This window comes from Haliotis asinina, chromosome 3 (genome assembly GCF_037392515.1).
Source record: "Haliotis asinina isolate JCU_RB_2024 chromosome 3, JCU_Hal_asi_v2, whole genome shotgun sequence".
Classification (NCBI taxonomy): domain Eukaryota; kingdom Metazoa; phylum Mollusca; class Gastropoda; order Lepetellida; family Haliotidae; genus Haliotis; species Haliotis asinina.
In genome coordinates, this window is record NC_090282.1 from 2874005 (window position 1) to 2895717 (window position 21713).

Here is a 21713-nt window from a genome sequence, read left to right on the forward strand (position 1 = left end):
ATCACATCAACTCTCATCACGCACTGTGCCATCACATTCATTGTCAGAATGAATCGTGTCATCATAACAACTATTAACACACATAGTGTCATCACATCAACTATCCGAATACACTCTTTTACCACATGCACTGTCTGCATGCATCGTGACATACAATATCATAATGCATTGTGTCATCACATCAACTATCCGAATACACTCTTTTACCACACGCACTGTCTGCATGCATCGTGACATACACTATCATAATGCATTGTGTCATCACATCAACTATCCGAATACACTCTTTTACCACATGCACTGTCTGCATGCATCGTGACATACACTATCATAATGCATTGTGTCATCACATCAACTATCCGAATACACTCTTTTACCACACGCACTGTCTGCATGCATCGTGACATACACTATCATAATGCATTGTGTCATCACATCAACTATCCGAATACACTCTTTTACCACATGCACTGTCTGCATGCATCGTGACATACACTATCATAATGCATTGTGTCATCACATCAACTATCCGAATACACTCTTTTACCACACGCACTGTCTGCATGCATCGTGACATACACTATCATAATGCATTGTGTCATCACATCAACTATCCGAATACACTCTTTTACCACACGCACTGTCTGCATGCATCGTGACATACACTATCATAATGCATTGTGTCATCACATCAACTATCCGAATACACTCTTTTACCACATGCACTGTCTGCATGCATCGTGACATACACTATCATAATGCATTGTGTCATCACATCAACTATCCGAATACACTCTTTTACCACATGCACTGTCTGCATGCATCGTGACATACACTATCATAATGCATTGTGTCATCACATCAACTATCCGAATACACTCCTTTACCACATGCACTGTCTGCATGCATCGTGACATACACTATCATAATGCATTGTGTCATCACATCAACTATCATCATGCATTGTATCGTCACGGCCTTTACTCATCCCTCATCATTTAATACACTCTGAGACATTACAGTGACAAGCCCAGGTGCCACCTTCACTTGAATATTGTTTTATCTCAGGTATTAGTATATTCTGGGATATTGGTTTCAAGTGCCATTTTCCACTTGTTGCGCCTGGCACTGCCCTCCCCTTACCTAAGCGCTTCGTGGTTTTCAAACAAACTGTAGATCAATTCAATAATTTTACGCCTCCGAACAGTTTGCATTAAAGCGATAAAATCAGCAAGTAAAGAATACACGAAGGACCTTGAGGTTTTGTTATATTAGCAATATTTGTATCTTACTTTTGACACTGTGTGTTGAAGGGGGCGTACACGTGCTCAGTTGGCATTTCTTTAGACAGCGGAGAGTTTACATCTATCACGATGTGTTGGCGATGCAGTTAATTGGGCTTTTGCAGTTCTAAACAAAAGTCATGCTGTAATTCACATGTCTAATTTAGTAGTTTGACAGAGCACGCTGAGATATGGCATCCAGATACGGAGATGCCCTGGCCACGGCAAGAGGGAATCGTATGCACATACACGATATGATGAATTCATCATCTAGACTGGCAGCAAGGGCAGCTCCTTGTTGTAGAGGAATGGAACCACTTTGTAGACGTTGATGGTTGAACCGTGCAAATGAATTATCGGTGAAACATGTAGGAGCATTATGTCTTTCGTAAACGGTGACAGAATTGCAGAGGTCAATAGTAACAACTGTTGACAAAACTGTATAACCAAAATTATAATCTTAAAATGGTAAAGTATGAAGACGATGAGGTAACACGATAATATAACAGTCCTCTCTTCGGTTTTAACATGCTACATAATTTAACATGCATCAGACTAGCTCTCCCATGAGGTGGAGAAAATGGGAGTCACGTCTTAAATTTCATTGTCCTTAAAGAGCAACAGTCTTCAGCTTCACAGTTTAATTTTGTGTTGGTATCTAAAATCAACTGTTACTTAAAGGAATAGATGCTGGAGACATATAGTTATTGTTACTATTCCCTGTGCGCGGTTTGCTGGTGTGATTGATCTGTCTGAAGGGTGTAATCTTCACACCAGCCCTAGTTCCCTGTGTCCGCCCCCGGTAACCGAGGCCAGCAGCAGACTACTGCAGTAAATATGCAGCACGGTTACTGTAAGTGTTCACGTCAACTCTGTCTGATATGTGTTAACACCCCCGGAACTAAATGCGCTGTAGACATGCACCAAGCGCTTGTGGACGTATTCAGGTGCTTTGAAAACACAATAAAACAGAGATACCACAACTCCTATATACTTGCTCTGTGCTGCTGTTTGATTGTGTTTGTGTTTGATTTAGAAACATGCATGGTGGCGATGTACAAACCGGTGATTGACATCACAGTCATCGATCTGCGTCACTGTGAAATAGAGGCATTCAATAACCGGATCACAGAGCCAGACCACCTGAGTCGCCTCGTACGGAATATTTTCTGAGTTTTTAAGGAATTCTAACAGATCTCCACTGAGTCGTCACCTTCAAGGCCCCTCTCTGAACTTGCCTCCCAAAGCTCTTCCCCGACTCCTGGGTCAGCCCCTTCCAGACACCAATTTCAACCGTCCTCCCCCAACCCTGCTCTGCAGTGCCTGGGTCAGTCCCTTCCAGACACGGACAGACCCTCCTCCTCAACCCCTTCCCCGACTCATTGGTCAGCTGGCATTCTGGAAGTTGGGGGTATAGTGAAGTCAAGACTTCATCGATGATTAACTTTATTTTGACAATGGCGAAGTTTCGGTATATATTCTCATCTCCATGGTCAGCCGTTCCAGACACCACCCTCAACCCTCGTCTCCCATCCCCTTCCCCGACTCCTGGATCAACCGTTCCAGACACCACCCTCAGCCCTCCTTCCCCAACCGTGACCCAACTCCTGGATCAACCCCTACAAGATGCCATTCTTCGCATGCACGTAATACCACCTACACAACTGGTTGCTGGTAATTGTTTTAAGTCTTTGTTCCTAAATCCAAATCTCTGGAACTCTTATTACATGACATGTTCGACATATGATGACTAGTATACCCCTAAACATTCCAACATTGATGTGACTGTACATTGTTTTACTCAGGACACGCAAGTGAGAGACTCTCAGCGACCAAGACATTCCTCTTGTTCTCTGTCAAGAACTTAATGGTTGGAAAGTTCTCCGCCTGCGGATATTAAGCTAGCCTGGATGGCCCTTGTACAGGCTAAACGCAAACCCGCATGTTCACACTCAACAGCTACCTATTTAATCTGAGAATATGCCCGGTTTCTCCCCAACAGATAAGGTATCACAAGACAATTGATAGATCTATTTTTCTAGACATTCCAATTTCCGGGGCCCCCCATCAAGAAGTATGAATGTCAAAAAGGCTCTATGAATAAGCAAATAGAACGGGGGCTTTTTTTATTTGACCAGGAGTTTCTACTCAATACCACTGACCGCCCTCTGCGTTAAGTCGAATCGATCTTTGGTTTCGGGGTCAATTCAACTGGTTTATTCCGTCATTTGAATATATGTGACTTGTCCCAAGTAGGATCGACAACAATATACATTAGGCAGGCAGGTTCCTGCAACCATTATCAATTACCATTGTGATAAACGGCTTTTGACAACCCTCTTCCATATTTGAAGACGACATATTGATAAATGTACTGAAATGACCCAAATGACTTTGAAATAGTCTAGTGTGGAGCTTGGATACAGACCCATGTACATACTGAGATCCTGGACCTCTATGCCTCCTCATCCATCAACAAGGGGAATGCCGTCTCCGCTGAGAGTCACATCTAGGGAGTCGGTTGTAGGCCTCACCTCGTTAACTTATATTGCTTATTATCCAAGTGAGATTCCCTTTACAGATACCACATCACCTGCAACTCGGCTTCAATTCATGTCATTCTGGAAATCAACGTCATTCAGTGTCCTGAAACATTCTGCATGCTCCACGTTTTCATGACCCAGGACAGTGTTCAACGGGTGTGACAGGAGAATATTCATAAAATGATTCTTATGAAACAATAATGTATCTGACAAAATCATAAGCGGTTCATGTCAAAACAGATAACAGCATACATGGACTTTATTTGTTACCGATGCGTTAGGTTCGATGGGGTAGCCTAGTGGTTACAGCGTTCGCTCATCTCGCTGAAGACCCGGGTTCGATTTCCCACATGGGTACTATGTGTGAAACCCATTTCCTGTTTCTCCGGCGGTGATGTTGCTGGAATATTTCTAAATGCGGCGTCAAACCTAAATTCACTACTCACCCACTCACTGATGCGTCAACTCAGGAAATGTCTTCCGTGTGTACTGTTACACTTCCTGTCTGAGCGCCCCCATCTTTATAAAACTGCCCTTTCATAGTGTCCCCACCGTTATAGAACTGCCCTTTCATAGTGTCCCCACCGTTATAGAACTGCCCTTTCATAGTGTCCCCACCGTTATAGAACTGCCCTTTCATAGTGTCCCCACCGTTATAGAACTGCACATATACAAAACATTGCTAGCAGCGGCTTACTCCCTCACTTACTGAGAGCGTATTGCAGTAGACCTTTCTCCTGATGATAGTCCTAGTGTGAAAATACTGTTTGTGTAAAAACATTTCTCCCCTTGCCAGGACCTCAATTCTTCTTCCCTCACATTAAGCACACTGCTTCGTATTCAGCAGCGAGACAGTCGAGGAACCAGCACGTGGAAACGCTACGTCAAATGCATCGGGACTATATTTAAATGGATTTTTTCTATAAATCTCCGTGGCATTACGTTTTTTAAGTATTCAAGAGTCTCGACTGTGTGTGTTTATTTTTGGAGAATGATACTCCCGGCGAAAGCCCATTTTCCCCCTTGCGTTGTGGTATTTGGAGCGAGAAGAATGCGATAGTGCATTCGAGACTTGGCGTATATTCCTTGCTCGTTCCACGCGATACGTTAATTGCGTAAAGAGTCTTCACAAACAGTGGGTAGCAGATTGAGAGAGGATCCATTCCTCATTGCCGGAGATCTAGATAAGTACACCCAAGGTTCCTAGACGATCTGTGATAAAGTTCGGTAAACCGCAGTGAAAGGATGCGCCGGAGATCGATATGGGACGTGAAGCACCGTGATCCCGTAGGTTTGCGAATGGGCGGGGCATTTGGGAACTTCTAACCACCAAACTTGTTTCATCATTTAACACTTGTTTTCCAAGGTTTTTACACAGCTTTCAGGGTAGGGCTGAAATATAGTGTTTGTTAAACCCCAATGAAAGACGAACACGTGGCAATTTCCACAGCGTCATCTGTACAACAACATAGTCATAGATAGGCATGCGATGTTCCACAGACACTAGCCTCACGGGCAGATTCACCCGTGCTTCAAGGACTCAGAAGAATATTTTCAATTGATTTTCTCAAAAAGTTGATCTTCCCGTCATCGACATTTTCTGGAATGTTGCACATAGACAAGTAAATGTCTTGTAGCTAGACGGTGTTCACAAAATGGGCTTCAGTGACATCAGCTATTTTGTCTTATACCGAAAGACGCCGACAGAGGTCCGAAATACAGTCTTGATAGCAGACAGACAAATCTCAGAGGGCAGATGCTTACGTTGGGCCAAACGTTCACTTACATTCCAAAATGCTCTGCTTTTCAATATAAAATGGACATAACTTAGAACACGTCCTGTACATGTAGGTAATATGTGGAAGTAAGCGTAACAGTGGGAACATCTTGACGTGCATCTTTGCGTCCCCTGGCACAAGAGGAACCCATGATGGCAGCATCCAATCAGCGATTCGTCTTGTTTCTAGGTTTGTCTGCCCCCAAATCGTCCTGGGTTTCCCAAAGGTTTGGGTACATCCGTTAAAAAGGCTTAATGACTGCATTTAACACTCGCGATCGAAGACGTTGAGGTAAGACTGCACTGCATCCATGCTTAAACAACATTACGGTGACCTGTAGAATGGAAGTGGCACGTAGTATCAGGATCTGCCATGACACTGGAGACGACTACTCCCAGCCAGCCACGTTACATAGCCAGCCGTGCTGTGTATACATTCACTCTCCTGTCGCTGTCGTACTGCACTATTCTTCCTTTCTATACATTCACTCTCATGTCGCTGTTGTACTGTACTATTCTTCCTGTCTGTACATTCACTCTCCTGTCGCTGTTGTACTGAACTATTCTTCCTGTCTATACATTCACTCTACTCTCGCTGTCGTACTGTACTATTCTTCCTGTCTGTACATTCACTCTCATGTCGTTGTTGTACTGTACTATTCTTCCTGTCTATACATTCACTCTCCTCTCGCTGTCGTACTGCACTATTCTTCCTGTCTATACATTCACTCTCCTGTCGTTGTTGTACTGAACTATTCTTCCTGTCTATACATTCACTCTCCTGTCGTTGTTGTACTGCACTATTCTTCCTGTCTATACATTCACTCTCCTGTCGTTGTTGTACTGCACTATTCTTCCTGTCTATACATTCACTCTCATGTCGCTGTTGTACTGTACTATTCTTCCTGTCTACACATTCACTCTCCTCTCGCTGTCGTACTGAACTATTCTTCCTGTCTATACATTCACTCTCCTGTCGTTGTTGTACTGCACTATTCTTCCTGTCTATACATTCACTCTCCTCTCGCTGTCGTACTGCACTATTCTTCCTGTCTATACATTCACTCTCCTGTCGTTGTTGTACTGAACTATTCTTCCTGTCTATACATTCACTCTCCTCTCGCTGTCGTACTGCACTATTCTTCCTGTCGGTACATTCACTCTCCTGTCGTTGTTGTACTGTACTATTCTTCCTGTCTATACATTCACTCTCATGTCGTTGTTGTACTGTACTATTCTTCCTGTCTATACATTCACTCTCCTGTCGTTGTTGTACTGTACTATTCTTCCTGTCTATACATTCACTCTCCTGTCGCTGTTGTACTGAACTATTCTTCCTGTCTATACATTCACTCCCATGTCGCTGTTGTACTGTACTATTCTTCCTGTCTGTGCATTCACCTTGCTGTCGCTGTCGTACTGTACTATTCTTCCTGTCTATGCATTTCCTCAACTGTAGTCGTTATACTGTACTATTCTTCATGTCTATACATTCACTCTCCTGTCGCTGTTGTACTGTACTATTCTTCCTGTCTATACATTCACTCTCCTGTCGCTGTTGTACTGAACTATTCTTCATGTCTATACATTCACCTTGCTGTCGCTGTCGTACTGTACTATTCTTCCTGACTATGTATTCACTCTACTGTAGCTGTTATACTGAACTATTCTTCCTGACCATGTATTCACTCTATTGTAGCTGTTATACTGAACTATTCTTCCTGACTATGTATTCACTCTACTGTAGCTGTTATACTGAACTATTTTTCCTGACTAAGTATTCACTCTACTGTAGCTGTTATACTGAACTATTCTTCCTGACTATGTATTCACTCTATTGTAGCTGTTATACTGAACTATTCTTCCTGACTATGTATTCACTCTACTGTAGCTGTTATACTGAACTATTCTTCCTGACTATGTATTCACTCTACTGTAGCTGTTATACTGAACTATTCTTCCTGACTATGTATTCACTCTACTGTAGCTGTTATACTGAACTATTCTTCCTGACTATGTATTCACTCTATTGTAGCTGTTATACTGAACTATTTTTCCTGACTATGTATTCACTCTACTGTAGCTGTTATACTGAACTATTCTTCCTGACTATGTATTCACTCTACTGTAGCTGTTATACTGAACTATTCTTCCTGACTATGTATTCACTCTATTGTAGCTGTTATACTGAACTATTCTTCCTGACTATGTATTCACTCTACTGTAGCTGTTATACTGAACTATTCTTCCATTCAGTATATTAGACGTACTGAAGTTGTCTATGATGTATTACTGCCAACACAAAGTGTATCTGTGGACCGTTCACCACACAGTCTGCAGCATTCCAGAAAGTTGCTCAAACATCACAGTTGGATTTGAACCCAGGAGCTTCTGATCTCCACCGTGTCTACGTACCAATAACGGTACCCACGTCATCAACTAGACAGGGAATCAGATCCATGATGCAAACGGTCTCAGAGACGGACCTCAGGGTTTTAGCCAAGTAGTTTGACTTTCACACAAAAAAACACAGATAAGAAAAATTACTTCAACAAGTGATTTGAACACTTTCTTCTCGTTTATCGCCCTTACACAAGGCGCAGGAGCAGACATCATCAATTCAAAGGAACCGACTCTTAAATCTTGTGTTTCTTAATGGGAACAGGGAGGCGAGAATCACCACTAGTTTTTCAGAATTTGAGATTAAGGCGGCTGGGGGAAAATCGCTTTGGCAATAAAATACAGGCGAGCGGTCGCAGAAAACACAAACTAATGGCACATGCTTTGATTGTCACGGAGACCTATGTTTGTAAAGGCATTTTGCAATGACTGCTTTATGTGACTATCGGCAATTAGTTAACTTCTGGTCTGAATGGAAATGTTATGCTGAAGAACTAGTGTGGTTCCATGCTTCATATTTACACCACCGCTTCCAAACATAGCCAGAACACCGCCATTGACGGCAGACATGGACCAGTTGCTGAAGAATGTTAGTTATGAAGTTTTCTGAAATCTAGTCTGGGTTTGTGTATCCATGGCGCTTTCTGTACTCATACCTTTTCCTGGCACCGACGGTTCACTGACTCCTCCCTCGACTGAAACAAAGCGACTGTTATTTCACTTGTACCCCCGCATAACAGTGTTTATTACAGGCCACGACAAGAGCGGCTGTCGGCGAGTGTGTAGGTTTGAGAGACAGCCACAAAGCTGCTCTACAATAACAACATTTCATGAAAAAAATTAAATGAGAAGAGCATTCTTTACTACCGCGTTGACAAACAAGTTGGCACGTGAGCATCGTTAGCATTGCCTCAGCTTTCAGTCCGATCACTGAAAACGGACGCTCAGTGCACGAGAAGTGATTACTCAACACCGCGGCGGCATTACTTGCAAACAGAATAAACATTTGTTTATCTACTATCCTTGCACCTCCATAACATGACAGTTCTCAAATATTTCCTTTGGTTAATTAACGATGTCGGTTTCGTCTTTTGACGACGTCATGCTAAGTGAAACAGTATTACTTTTGGCATCTCGTTAAATCCTACAATTGTTTCAAACCGTCTAATTCTGATAATGAACACAACAAATGACTATCAAAAATCCTGATTCATTTCCAATTATCCAATATCGGCAGGTAAATCAGCATCATTCTCTCCTATAACAATCGTCCTTGCATTCTGAAATCAATCGCGTTAGGAACTAAGTAGAAAATAAATATTATTCCAGCGCGTATGACCGCCTAATATCTGTGTAAATGTTGATGACACACTGGTCTAGCAGCAGGGAGTCCAAAGATTCATGTGTGACTCACCTGTGCTTAGCAATGCTGATTAGAGTGTGATCATACAGGTAGGACTCCACAGGTGAGTCACAAAAACGGTACAGGTGAATCAAGGAAGTGAACAATGACATTGGCATGTGATCGATACTGCTTTTACCGCAAAGAACAATTACAATATTGAAGCGATCGATCTGCAAAACACATTATCAGGAGCGAGGAAAGTGTCGCGATACCAGCTTTTTGATGAATCATACGATGGACAGAAAATATTTGCAGTAATATCTGTAAAGCGATATGACGCTTTTGTCTATCGATTATTAACAACGAGTCTATTTAACTCCTCGCGCCATGTCTCTTTAAACGAGAACAAAGTGTTGATTCATGTCAACAGCACGCATACATCTGTGACAGTAATTTACAGTAATACCTTGGACATATAATACAAACTAGCCCCCCCCCCCCCCCCCCCCCCCCCCCTCCATATTATTGGCGAAATATTGTTTGTAGTGTTAAATCCAACAGTCAAATTAACTTTATGTCAAAACATCGTATTGAAGGTCCACGACTTATATCGAAAAATCAAAAATATGCCACATGGTATTCAGATTGTCCACCTTATCAGAGGCTCATAGATCAGCCTGAAGTTTCTGCTATGGTTAAGAGTCTACGGTTTATGAGGTAATGAAGCATGAAAAAGACGTATCCAAGTTATGTGTATGGAGTTAGCCTGAACATACCTACACCTCTACAGGAACAGCAGCCATCAGAAGGTGTCATTCACGATAAATAAGATGTATATAGCATCTGTATCACACCAGACACCCAGGTTGCACTCCCAGGAGAGCCTATCTGCATAAATATAACGCTATTTCAAGACAGCTTTATCATTCCACCAAGTTGTTTACTGCACACAGATAGTGTGTTGTGGAAATGCCAGTTTAAGACACGTCGTTTTTCTCAACGTCTTTATTTTAAACAACGTCGCAGATAATATGACACTGTTTCCAGTGGTAGAATAATATGATATAACGATGTACTGATTATCGAACAGATCACGACAGAACTAGCCGGCTCATGAACCACATACTCTCCTCATACACTGCTATACATCTCTTCATATAGACAAACCTATCCCCACAAATACAGCTCGTACCGCCACACATCTATTCATGTTCACAAACCTATTCCCACAAACATACGTCGTACACCATCATACACCTGTTCATGTTGACTAACCTACTCTCTTAAACTTTCATCGTACACCGCTACACATATACTAGTATTCACGTTGTCAAACCTGTAACCACAAACACCCCGCGTTCACGGTCATACATCTATTCATGTTGACAAACCTATCCCCACAATCAACCCTTGTACCCCTCCAAGCGACTAGTACTGGGCGTGTCTTATAGGAGTGCTGTTTGCCATGGCGACATCACTTCCAGCTCAATGCAAGTAATGGTGCTAGGAACAAGCCGGCCACTTATTTATGAGTTGAAGATGTCGTGATCAGAACGTCAAACAAATTTCGATACGCGGTGATGAGGTCCATGTCATCGATGCTGGCCTTTTAGATTGATAGACTTGCCGACCTGCCCAAGAATGTTGAGTCATCACTCCGACACACTTCATATGTAGAACTATTTCAACAAATTCTTTACCTGATTTTTCAGAGGAAATATTTATAGTTGAACGGATTCCTTCCTCCTCTTATTTGATCAGCGCAATGGAATTAATTGGTTTGTTGATATGTCACAGTATTATAAAGCTAGTATTTGATGAAAAAATATGCGAGATATTTCCAAAGTGTGACTGTTTGATGTGTGTGTGTATATATATTTGAGTTTGTGAGTGAGTGTGTTCTAAAATGTTCCACAAGTATCAGAGTAGGGAACACCAGGAACTGGCTTCAGACATTGTAGGCATGTGGGGAATCGAACCTGGGCCTTCGACGTGACGAGCAGGCGTTTTACCCATTGAGCTACCCCACTTCCACGTCTATCTGTGATGAACTATGAGATGTAACAAATTGTTGTCACAGTGCATATTAGTGGAGTTTAATGGGGTTTAGTATATCTTAGTCAATGTGTATATTAGTGTCGATTTTGAGGTGTAACAAATTCTTGGCAATGTGTATTAGTGAAGGTCTTGAGATAGAATATATTGCAGCCATTGCGTAAATCAGTGACGATCTTGAAGTATACCATATTGTTAGCATTGTTTATATCAGTGAGAAACTAGAGGTGTAATGCATTGTTTGTATTGGGTACATCAGTGATGATTTGGGGGTTCAGGACATCGTAATCAATGTGTATATCAATGGAGATTTTGAGGTAAAATATGTTGTTGGCATTTTTAAACAGGAAGATCTAAAGGTGCAAATACATCGTTGGAATTGTGTATATCAGTGATGGTCTTGGGGTTTAATACATCGTGATCAGTGCGTATATATATATGTGTGTGTGTGTGTATATGTATATATATTGTTGGAACTGTGTGTATTATTGAAGATCTACAGGTGTAGTATATTGTTGACATCATGCATATTATTGAAGATCTTGAGGTCTAACATATTGTTCTAACTGGGAAGATCTTGAGGTGTAATATATTGTTGGCACTGTGCATATCAGTGAAGATCTTGAGGTGTAATATATTGTTGGCACTGTGTATATCAGTGAAGATCTTGCGGTGTAATATATTGTTGGCACTGTGTATATCAGTAAGGATCTAGAGGTGTAAAATATAGTTGGCACTGTATACATCAGTGAAGATCTGCGGGTTGAAATATGCAGCTGGCACGTGTCTATTGCAAAAATATGACGACGAAACAGTAGGTGGTTTTCTCTCTTGAATGCAAAAAACAAGCCAATATCATGTTATGAGATCTTCAGTGAAATACAACGTTCACAGTAAGGTCATTTGAAGGCTTTAGACGCAACAAATGCTCAGCCGGGTTGAAATATTTCCTATTTGTCTTAGGGGCTGTACCTCGGAATGCCAGCTATACAGATAGTTGAGAGGAACATTTATTTTCGAAAGCTTAAAAAGCAAAACTCCCATGAGAAAGTAACACCGTGTTTTCATGTTCTACCTGACGTGAAGAAAGACATTTCACTCTAGCTGAAAGCTGGAAAAAACCTGACTGTAGAAATTAAAATAAGATTACTTCCGTGAAACATCGGAAATGAAAAAAATCGAAGGAAGCGAAAAAGTATAACTGAAAGTGACATGTACATTCTTCTTCTGAGAAGACTATTTTTTAGAAAATGATGTTACAATTACAAGCAGGTGTGTTCCTGTTGGACACCAGTTTAACCAAGTCATTGTTAGTGGTTACATGATAGAGAACAATGCCTTCAAACAGCCTCCTCTCCGTAACAATGTACATTAACAATATCAATTGTATTGCACAGATTTTAATCAGATTTTGCTGCATTTCCAATCACCACTTTTCAAATTCAAAGTAAAAACCTCAGAGAAAACCTTATTGATCTTACGAATAAAATCCCGATTTCAAGATCTCATTTTGCCAATCTTGTCAGTTTGATTTTCTTTCGACGTACAAAACAGCCGAGGGGCATGATGTCGAATTGTTCAGAGGAATTAAAATTTACCGAGATTTCTCGTTTCTCTATGCGGGAAAACATCCACAGGCGAACTAACGGGCTTCTAAACGCTGAAAGCAAAGTTTAAATGTTCTCCTTTCTCATGGAGTATGGTGATGGTGGCGACGTTCTATGCCGTCCCGGTAAGAGTGATGTGAGACCTCGGCAACCTTGAACCATTCAGTTGACCCCAGAGTCATATACTGGTCCCGGTGGTATTAAACGTCAGCTGATGAGGCTGTTTAGAGCGATGGAACATCCAATAACTGTTTAAAGTTGCAAATAATAGTAACCTGGTTCCTGATGTACATAGCCACTTTATATTCATTCATCAAACTGTGAGTGTCATGCATTATATATTAAACCCACTGTAGATGTAGAGCTCCTTCATTGCTAGATTGAAGAAATGCGTATGTCATGGATGATAGGGATTCACAAGTGGTTCCAGAATCTTGCTGAGATAGATTGTCGTGCATTGTGGGCTCGGGTGTTGGTCGAACTCTCCTCAACATCATAGAGAAGATGCTGCTTGTGGTTTTCACTGTACCATAATTACGATGTTGCTGATATGTTCATTACACAATACATTGTGTGTTGCTGCTGGTTTCACTCCACCATGCTGAAGACTGATGTAATGTTATTTACATAGAGATTGAGATACCTTATATTTTCACATCAAACTGAAGACGATGTGTTTTTTCACCATTTTTCGCCATAGTTGGCCATAGTGGTTCATGATGTTGTTTCCACACTACATATTGCTATTGGTTTTGCTGGTACGTTTAGCATAATTATGGGTTTGATACGTCTAAGACTGGATGCTATATTTATTTTCACAATACTTGTGTATGTGTCAAAACAATACTAACAGAATACCAACGCGTTTCATATTCGTTGCAGGTGTTAACAAAAACGATTGCTTCAGTATTTATATTTATTTTAAGATCTCATGTAACATAACAGTTTCTAATACTTTAATATCATTTTATTGTCCTTGACATCACAGGTGGTACTTTTGGATCATCCCTTTGATGCACTGAAATTACGTGTCATTATAAATGTATATGTCCCAATCTCTGTTTGTTGAAATCCTGCTCCATACATTTGCTGTGTGATACTGGAGAAAGCAATGGCTGTGTTGCAGTGCATTAGATCTCTGATCATGATACCACTGGGAATAGGTTTTCACGAGTCAGCGGGCAGATGTTCTGCGACATTGATTCATTGGCCACGAATATGTGATCGATTTTCAAAACGATCTCTTTAAGCTATTTGAAACGATTGAGTGAATATGCTGGTGAAGAGAGAGTGGTTTCCACGAAGCACACTGCCATGTGCAACAGATGTCAGGACGGTACGCTGGGCGTGCCTGGAGTTTCACACCATGGGTATCACAAGGAGGTTGTGATTAATAAAAAGATGTGGTTTCCTATCATGATATATGCTGTGTGGTGTTTGTATGCTATCATGATATATGCTGTGTGGTGTTTGTATGCTATCATGATATCTGATGTGTGTTTGTTATCGTGATAACTCCTGTGTGATGAGTGTTTGCTATCGTATCTGTTGTGTGTTTTTTTGGTTGTCACCATGAAATCCGCTGTATGGTGTTTGTTATTATGAAATCCCTTGAGTGTTTGTTATCATGTGATCTGTTGTGTGGTGTTTGTTTTGTTGTCACGAGGTGTGTTGTGTGGTGTTTGTTTCTTATCATCAGATCTTCTATGTGTTGCTTGTTTGTTATCATGGTATATGCAGCGTGTTATTTCTTCAACTGATGTGACACTAGTGCCGTGATATAATAATGATATTTTGTGAGTGTTGTGTGCCATCTAGATACTCCATGGAATGTTCAGTGTCCATATCAAAGACTGTTACTCCGTGGACTGTTCAGCCTGCACACTGAAAAATACTACTCCATGGAATGTTCAGCGTGCACACTGAAAGTTACTACTCCATGGAATGTTCAGCGTGTACACTGAAAACTGCTACTCCATGGAATGTTCAGTGTGCACACTGAAAACTACTACTCCATGGAATGTTCAGTGTACACACTGAAAACTGCTACTCCATGGAATGTTCAGTGTACACACTGAAAACTGCTACTCCATGGAATGTTCAGTGTACACACTGAAAACTGCTACTCCATGGAATAAACGGAGTAAACTACTTCTGTATGGATTGTTCAGCATTCTAACACCAGGTGTCAGTATTCCTACTGTGAAGGTAATCGAGAAGATATCTGATGTATGCACTGTGGTCATATCGCCAGAAGACTGTGTAGCTCTTATGTAACAATCAGACGTGATCTGTGTGCACGACAGATGGAGTATTGAAGAAGACTGCACTATATCAAAGTGCATGACTGTAGAGAACCAGGACAATGAAGGACCAGCTGCTTGTCCATATACTAACAGTGTTCTAGTGTTTCAGTCGCAAACATGGCTGTCTAAACAATTGGCTTACCATGCTAATAACATCATGGGCACAGGTTGACATGCCTGAGAGGAGGAAAATAATACTTTATTCTATTGTGATTATTAATCAGAAGGTAGTGCTCTTATAGCAAGTGAGGCGTGTTATTTAAGGGACTGCTTCTATTTACAGGTAATACTCCTACTTACAACAGACAGTTCTCTTACAGCATTTGCTGTACCTCCTTACACGACACAGGCAGTGTTCCTACTTGCAGGAGGAAATGTTCCTACTCACAGCAGGCAGTGTTCTTACTTACAGAAGGTAATGTTACTACTTACAGCAGACAGTGTTGTTACTTCCAGCCGCGAGCACTCCTCCTTACAGCAGGTTGTGTTACTACTTTCGGCACGTAGTGCTCCTACGTACAGCAGACAGTCCTATTTAACAGCCCTTACATACAGAAACTCCTGAGCATAAATCTAGAAGAGAACACACTCAAGTATCGAATGACTTGGTAAACGTAGATTGTTTGGATTGCTAAAATTTAACATTGTCATTATATTCATCTTCGTATTGTATTTTATTTGTTTTGAGATACATATGTATACATGTTTACAAGATTAATGTTTCTGACATTAAATGTAACAAGTCAGTCTGAGTAGTACTGTAATCCGTTGATTTTGATTGCTGCATGTTGCTGGTTCGACTGCATGAATCTTTTCAAGGTTTTGGCCACTGTGATGTAACATACGCTAACCGTTGTCAGGTAGATACAGTGTCTGTCCACACAGCGGGGAGCCGATTGCTCAATGTTCCACCGTGTCAAAGAGACCTGTCGCTCTGCCAGTCCAACCAACCATGGATATGAAAACCTCCTCCCTTTCTTCTAATATTTGTTTTTAAAACCACGTGACCATAACATGCAGTTGGATTTCACATGATATAGATATTATCATCAATGCCTGGGGTGACTTCCAATATGTAATGTAAAGGTTAACACCGAAACTAAATAATTATGTAAATTATGAATTCCGTTAATGACCACATAGGTCATCAGTTGGTCACAATGGGTGACAATCACTAGCATTACTGTCAGTGTACTCGCGAATGTTCAGAATTTTGTCACGGTCGAATGTTTTGAAACAGGCCTGTCTCCTTTGTTGAATCCACAATAGTGCTGTCAGGAATCCAATATCTTCAGATAGGTATGAAGTCCTCACATGGCAGATAGGCAAGACACACGTCATGTTGTAAAGGGCACAGAATCCTTCTTTTACAATACAGCACGCTGTATATTGCATGTCGGAAACTTCTCCAACGATAAAGACTGTCATATTCAGATGGGACAACCATGGGAGGATATCTCGAAATGTGTCTAAATCTGTCTACGACAGCATCAGGTATTTCTTATGGGAGTTCAGCATATATTTCTGACAGCCACGTACATTACATACATATGACACTTTTCAGCTGGTCATAAACGTGTATATACGGAACCAAAAGACTGTTGTATCCATTATAAACGTAGTTGACTACATCATCAAATGTGTCCCAGTGTACATCCAACTAAACAAAACAACCTCTTAAACAGACTAGATACATTCGAATTTTTCAAAACTCTGAATTTGCTTATGTTGAGCAATATTTAATCAGTTCTAGGCGTGTTGTTGTCTGCATTTACAGTATTGAGAACACGAAACGTATTGTAAAATACATCTCAGAAGTCTAGTGCTTATTACCGTAGTAACACCTAGGCGTTCAAGCCGTTAGCAAATTAAATGTTTGTATGGTGAGCAATTAAACATATCCATTCTCAGCTGCCAGTTGTCATTTTATTGATAATTGTAAGAAATGGTGTAGACCTTCTCGGTGTTCAGTAATATAACTTCAGGGAGGAATGACATCTCTGTGATTTCATTGGCTATTGTCACAAATGGTACAGACCTTCTCGGTGTTCAGTAGTTTGACTTCCGGGAGGAATGACATCTCTGTCATTTCATTGGCTATCGTCACAAATGGTACAGACCTTCTCGGTGTTCAGTAGTGTGAATTCAGGGAGGAATGACATCTCTGTCATTTCACTGACAACTGTCACAAATGGTATATACCTTATAGGTGTTCAGTATGATAATATATGTTGTCCTTACTTGTTGATTTAACAAGTTACGTGGCTCAGATGTTGCGTTTGCGCGCGAGAGTGTGTGTGTATGTGTGTGTGTGTATGTGTGTGTGTGTGTGTGTGTGTTTGAGAGTGAGCGTGCTTGCGTGTACGTGTGCGTGTGTATTCGTGTGCAAGTGAATCTCAGATGTCAGCTATTCAATCCGTCTTAACGATATTTCACTGTCCTAATTTCTATACTTAAGACCTAACCCCACAAGTCCGTGAATACACAAGCAAAGCACGACTTGAGCACCACCATTAAAGCAACATGTTTAGAAAAGCATTTTATCGCTTTATACAAAGATCGACTGGAACCATCATTCTCATAACTCAAGTTTCCACAGGCCACAGAAACACGCTCTCTGAGGCGTAACAGTGCAACATTGCCTTAGGAAAACATGACATCACGAGTCCGCAGGCTGTTTCAATGTTAATTCCCTCTGTGCAAACCCCGGAAGGTCTCAGTCAACCCGGGGTTGATTTCTTGGCAATACATAAAGTTATTAGCAGCAAGGTTTCGCCTGGAGTCACAAAGTAGACTAATTACAAAATGCAGTTTTGTTTCCATGCTTCCAAATGAACACCTTTTTCTTCGGTCTTAACCCAAAAAATCCTTGTTGCCGATTATTCTGCATTTGCAGGGTAAATAACACATAGATGAATATGTGTTTACTTTAAAAGATTTACAAAATAGGTTCCCATACTCTTTGGGGTTTAAAGTAAACGGTAACTCATTGAATTACTGACATCTGTTTCATGTTGGTTTTTTCAAATTTAGATATCAGGACCGGATAAAACATCGGATAAATAAAATCATCGGACTTAAAAAATGCAGAATAGCTCCTGTTCGTTCAGAGGTATATTTTAGAATGAAGTCCCCTACTTTCGTTTTGGCTTTGGCAAGCGGAACATCGGAACCATTTGAAGGGACAATTATCATTTGCATATTATTTCACTTCAAATGGAAATCGTGTGGTGACCTTTATCTAATTGATTTTAAATTTAACATCTGAACACTGTCTTTACATTGTCGCATGTATGTTATTGTGTGAGGGTACTCTTGACATATCTCATCATAAGGCAAAACGTATACATGTGAGGTATATGTAGGAGTTTGCAGAAGGTCACTCAACCAGATTAGTGTTCAACAATATGTCCACGCAGTCACATATGACAATGCAGTCACTGTTGGTTCTACACTTTGGGTCAGCGGCTGTGACATCTTCGTGACATCAATGGAAGGTGACTAGCGTTATAACGTATTACGGTGTCACTCAGAAGATTTTCTAGGATAAAGTGCAGGCATATCTTTGGCATTACTGTTTTGGTGAAGTATCACAGATGCATCATCTAAGTCGGCTCTTATACTACTTGCCAGCTTTCTGCTGCTTGTAACTGCTACTGTAACAGTGACACCTATTTGTCATATAACAATAAGATTGAACAGTTGTAGAGAGTGGAGTTCACCTTGTGTTCTTGTGTCTCGGAGTCTGACAGAAGTTATAGATGTTGTACAGACACGAAACGTGTGAAAGCTGTCTCTAGGTCTGACTCTTGTCCAACACACAGAATACTGTCAAGTCAAGTACGGCCAAGTACACCCCAGTCATCCATATTCCAGGCGACAATCCATTGTTTCAATCTAGTCATAGGGTGCTTCCATATGTTTATAGTCTGCCAGATTCCCATGCGCAACACTAAGAGTATTTCTCACTTGTGTTATATCATAATGGAAATAGCAAGGAATCATATGCATGTTCTATGTTTTCCGAGTGTATCCTAACTGTGGAAGAAAAACAGAAACGTTCATGACATAGTATGATAGGTACGGTGTTGATTATCTGTGGCCAGTGAGAAATGCACTTTTACACACATGTAGACATGAACCTACTGACAGCACAGGGACATTCAGAAACTGAATTTTAGGGATCAAAAAGGAAAAGGGTACAGCAGGAGGACGTTTGACGTTTCACAATCAGAGCTTATTATAATCAAACTCATATATAATGACGTTCACAAACTTTGCTAAAATTGTCTTATATAGTGTTACGGTTAATGCACTGCCGTGAGAAAAGGTATTAGAAATTCTCTTCGAACCAGCAAAATATAACACTGACAAGTCTAAAATATTCAATGATATACTGAGCAAACAATGAGCAAGTTACAAGTGAGCGGGTGAGTGAGTTTAGTTTTACGTCGCACTTAGCAATATTCCAGCTATATGGCGACGGTCTGTAAATAATCGGGTCTGGACCAGATAATCCAGTGATCAACAACATGAGCATCGATCTGCGCAATGGGGAACCGATGACATGTGTCAACCAAGTCAGCTAGTCTGACCACCCGATCCCGTTAGTCGCCTCTTACGACAAGCATAGTCACCTTTTATGGCAAGCATGGGTTGCTGAAGGCCTATTCTACCCCGGGACCTTCACGGGTCCGAGCAAGTTACAATACACCGAATTCTAGTACAATAGAATAGCGTCACAAGACTAAGATAATGAGTCACAAATATCAAATATTAACTCAACAGAATCTTGGCAGTTACAGCAGTTTACTGTGAGAGCGGTCAATCTTGAATGCAAGTCTGTTGATGTTGACAGACGAGGCAGACAGATGTATCCACTGAAAGTCCGTGTGTGTCCATTAACACAACAAGCAGCCTATCTATCTATCTATCTATCTATCTATATCTATCTATCTATCTATATATATATATATATATATATATATTTGTGTGTGTGTGTGTGTGTGTGTGTGTGTGTAATGAGACATATATACTCTATCAGTACTCTCTCAGAATATTCCATATCGTGTTGACCACCAGTCAAAACAGTTAAGATCACCTCAAGAAATACAACCCCGAGGCGCTAACTGAAATGGCGTGCCGTTAATATTTTGTTGCTATTGAACTTATATGATGCGACATGTGACCCATAATAGTTATCACCTAGCCCTCATAACAGTAGCAAAAACACACCATAATGTAGTTCCTTCGTTGAAATGGCAATGAATTAGTGAAATGAATGTATAGATGTGTGTGTGTCTGTGCATGTGTCTGTGGTCGTTTATGCCTATTTTTATACATTTCTTGGTTGCGTTTGATTGTTTCATTAAGACGCAGATAGAATACCTCTGAGATGTATGTATTGTAAAGTTGCCACATGTTCATGTCGATGCACGATCCTACAAGTCAGCACAAGCCACTCAGTGTTGTAAACGTAGCCAAGATGCATGCACACAGACCACAGCTACTCTCGTTGATCTTGATGACCACTCACACCTTCGTCCTCAAATTCTGAAGAAGCTTTTCGTCCAGCATATACTGCTGGAGGACAAAACATGCACATTCTACTCTGTTTGGAACAATATTTGTGGCGGACCTCAGGAACCACATAACACAATGTAGGTACATATATTATGTAATTGTTCAGTTTACAGCCATGTCATGTAGCTTGTAGATTCTTGGTTCTGAAACAATAGAGGGGCACAGCACGGAGAGATATCGGCAAAGTCAACTGCAGGGGAATAATGACATTTCTCTCCACCAGGTCACACAGTGAAACAACCTAAACGTTCCATTCCGCACAGTCAGACGCTTCCCCATTTATAAAGTGATATCCATACTGCCTATTTCGTGAAATTTGAAAACAACGATTATGCTGTTATTCACCTTCAGTATTACATGGCATGCATTATTAGATTCCATATTGTGTCTAAAACACGAAATAGATACACTTTACATATAAATTGAATTCATATTTTTCAAGTTATGAATGGCTACAACTTCTGATGGGCGTATTCAGCTAGATATATTCTGAGGTACAAAGATTACCTCCATGGAAACGGGAGAGCACTCACGTATGAATACAGTTTCAATTGCACGCATGTTATGGAGCACCTATGTGAGATCAGAATAAACTGTTAAATGTACATTCACCAATTAGGGGAAATTTAAAATATATCATTCCTAAATTCAATGCATATGTGTAACATTGTATTAAAAAAAATGAAAGGAGGGTTATGTGTATCCTCCACCAGAACAGCATGAAGAACGTGGGCGAACTGTGACAACATTTCACTGCTTGGCGGTCAGTACGTGAACGACCCTTTTCCTTTTTGATCCCTCAAATTCAGTTCAC

General features: G+C 40.8%; 1 protein-coding gene across 1 annotated transcript in view; it reads right to left on the bottom strand.

The window, feature by feature from the left end:
• Positions 1-2460: 2460 nt before the first annotated feature.
• Positions 2461-21713, bottom strand: part of LOC137277263 (uncharacterized) — a 33475-nt gene continuing 14222 nt past the window's right edge. The window contains exons 3-4 of the mRNA XM_067808923.1: positions 6261-7056; positions 2461-2681 (exon numbers count right to left, since the gene is read on the bottom strand). Coding sequence (XP_067665024.1) covers positions 2461-2681; positions 6261-7056 — 1017 coding nt within the window. The remainder of the gene's footprint in view (positions 2682-6260; positions 7057-21713) is intronic.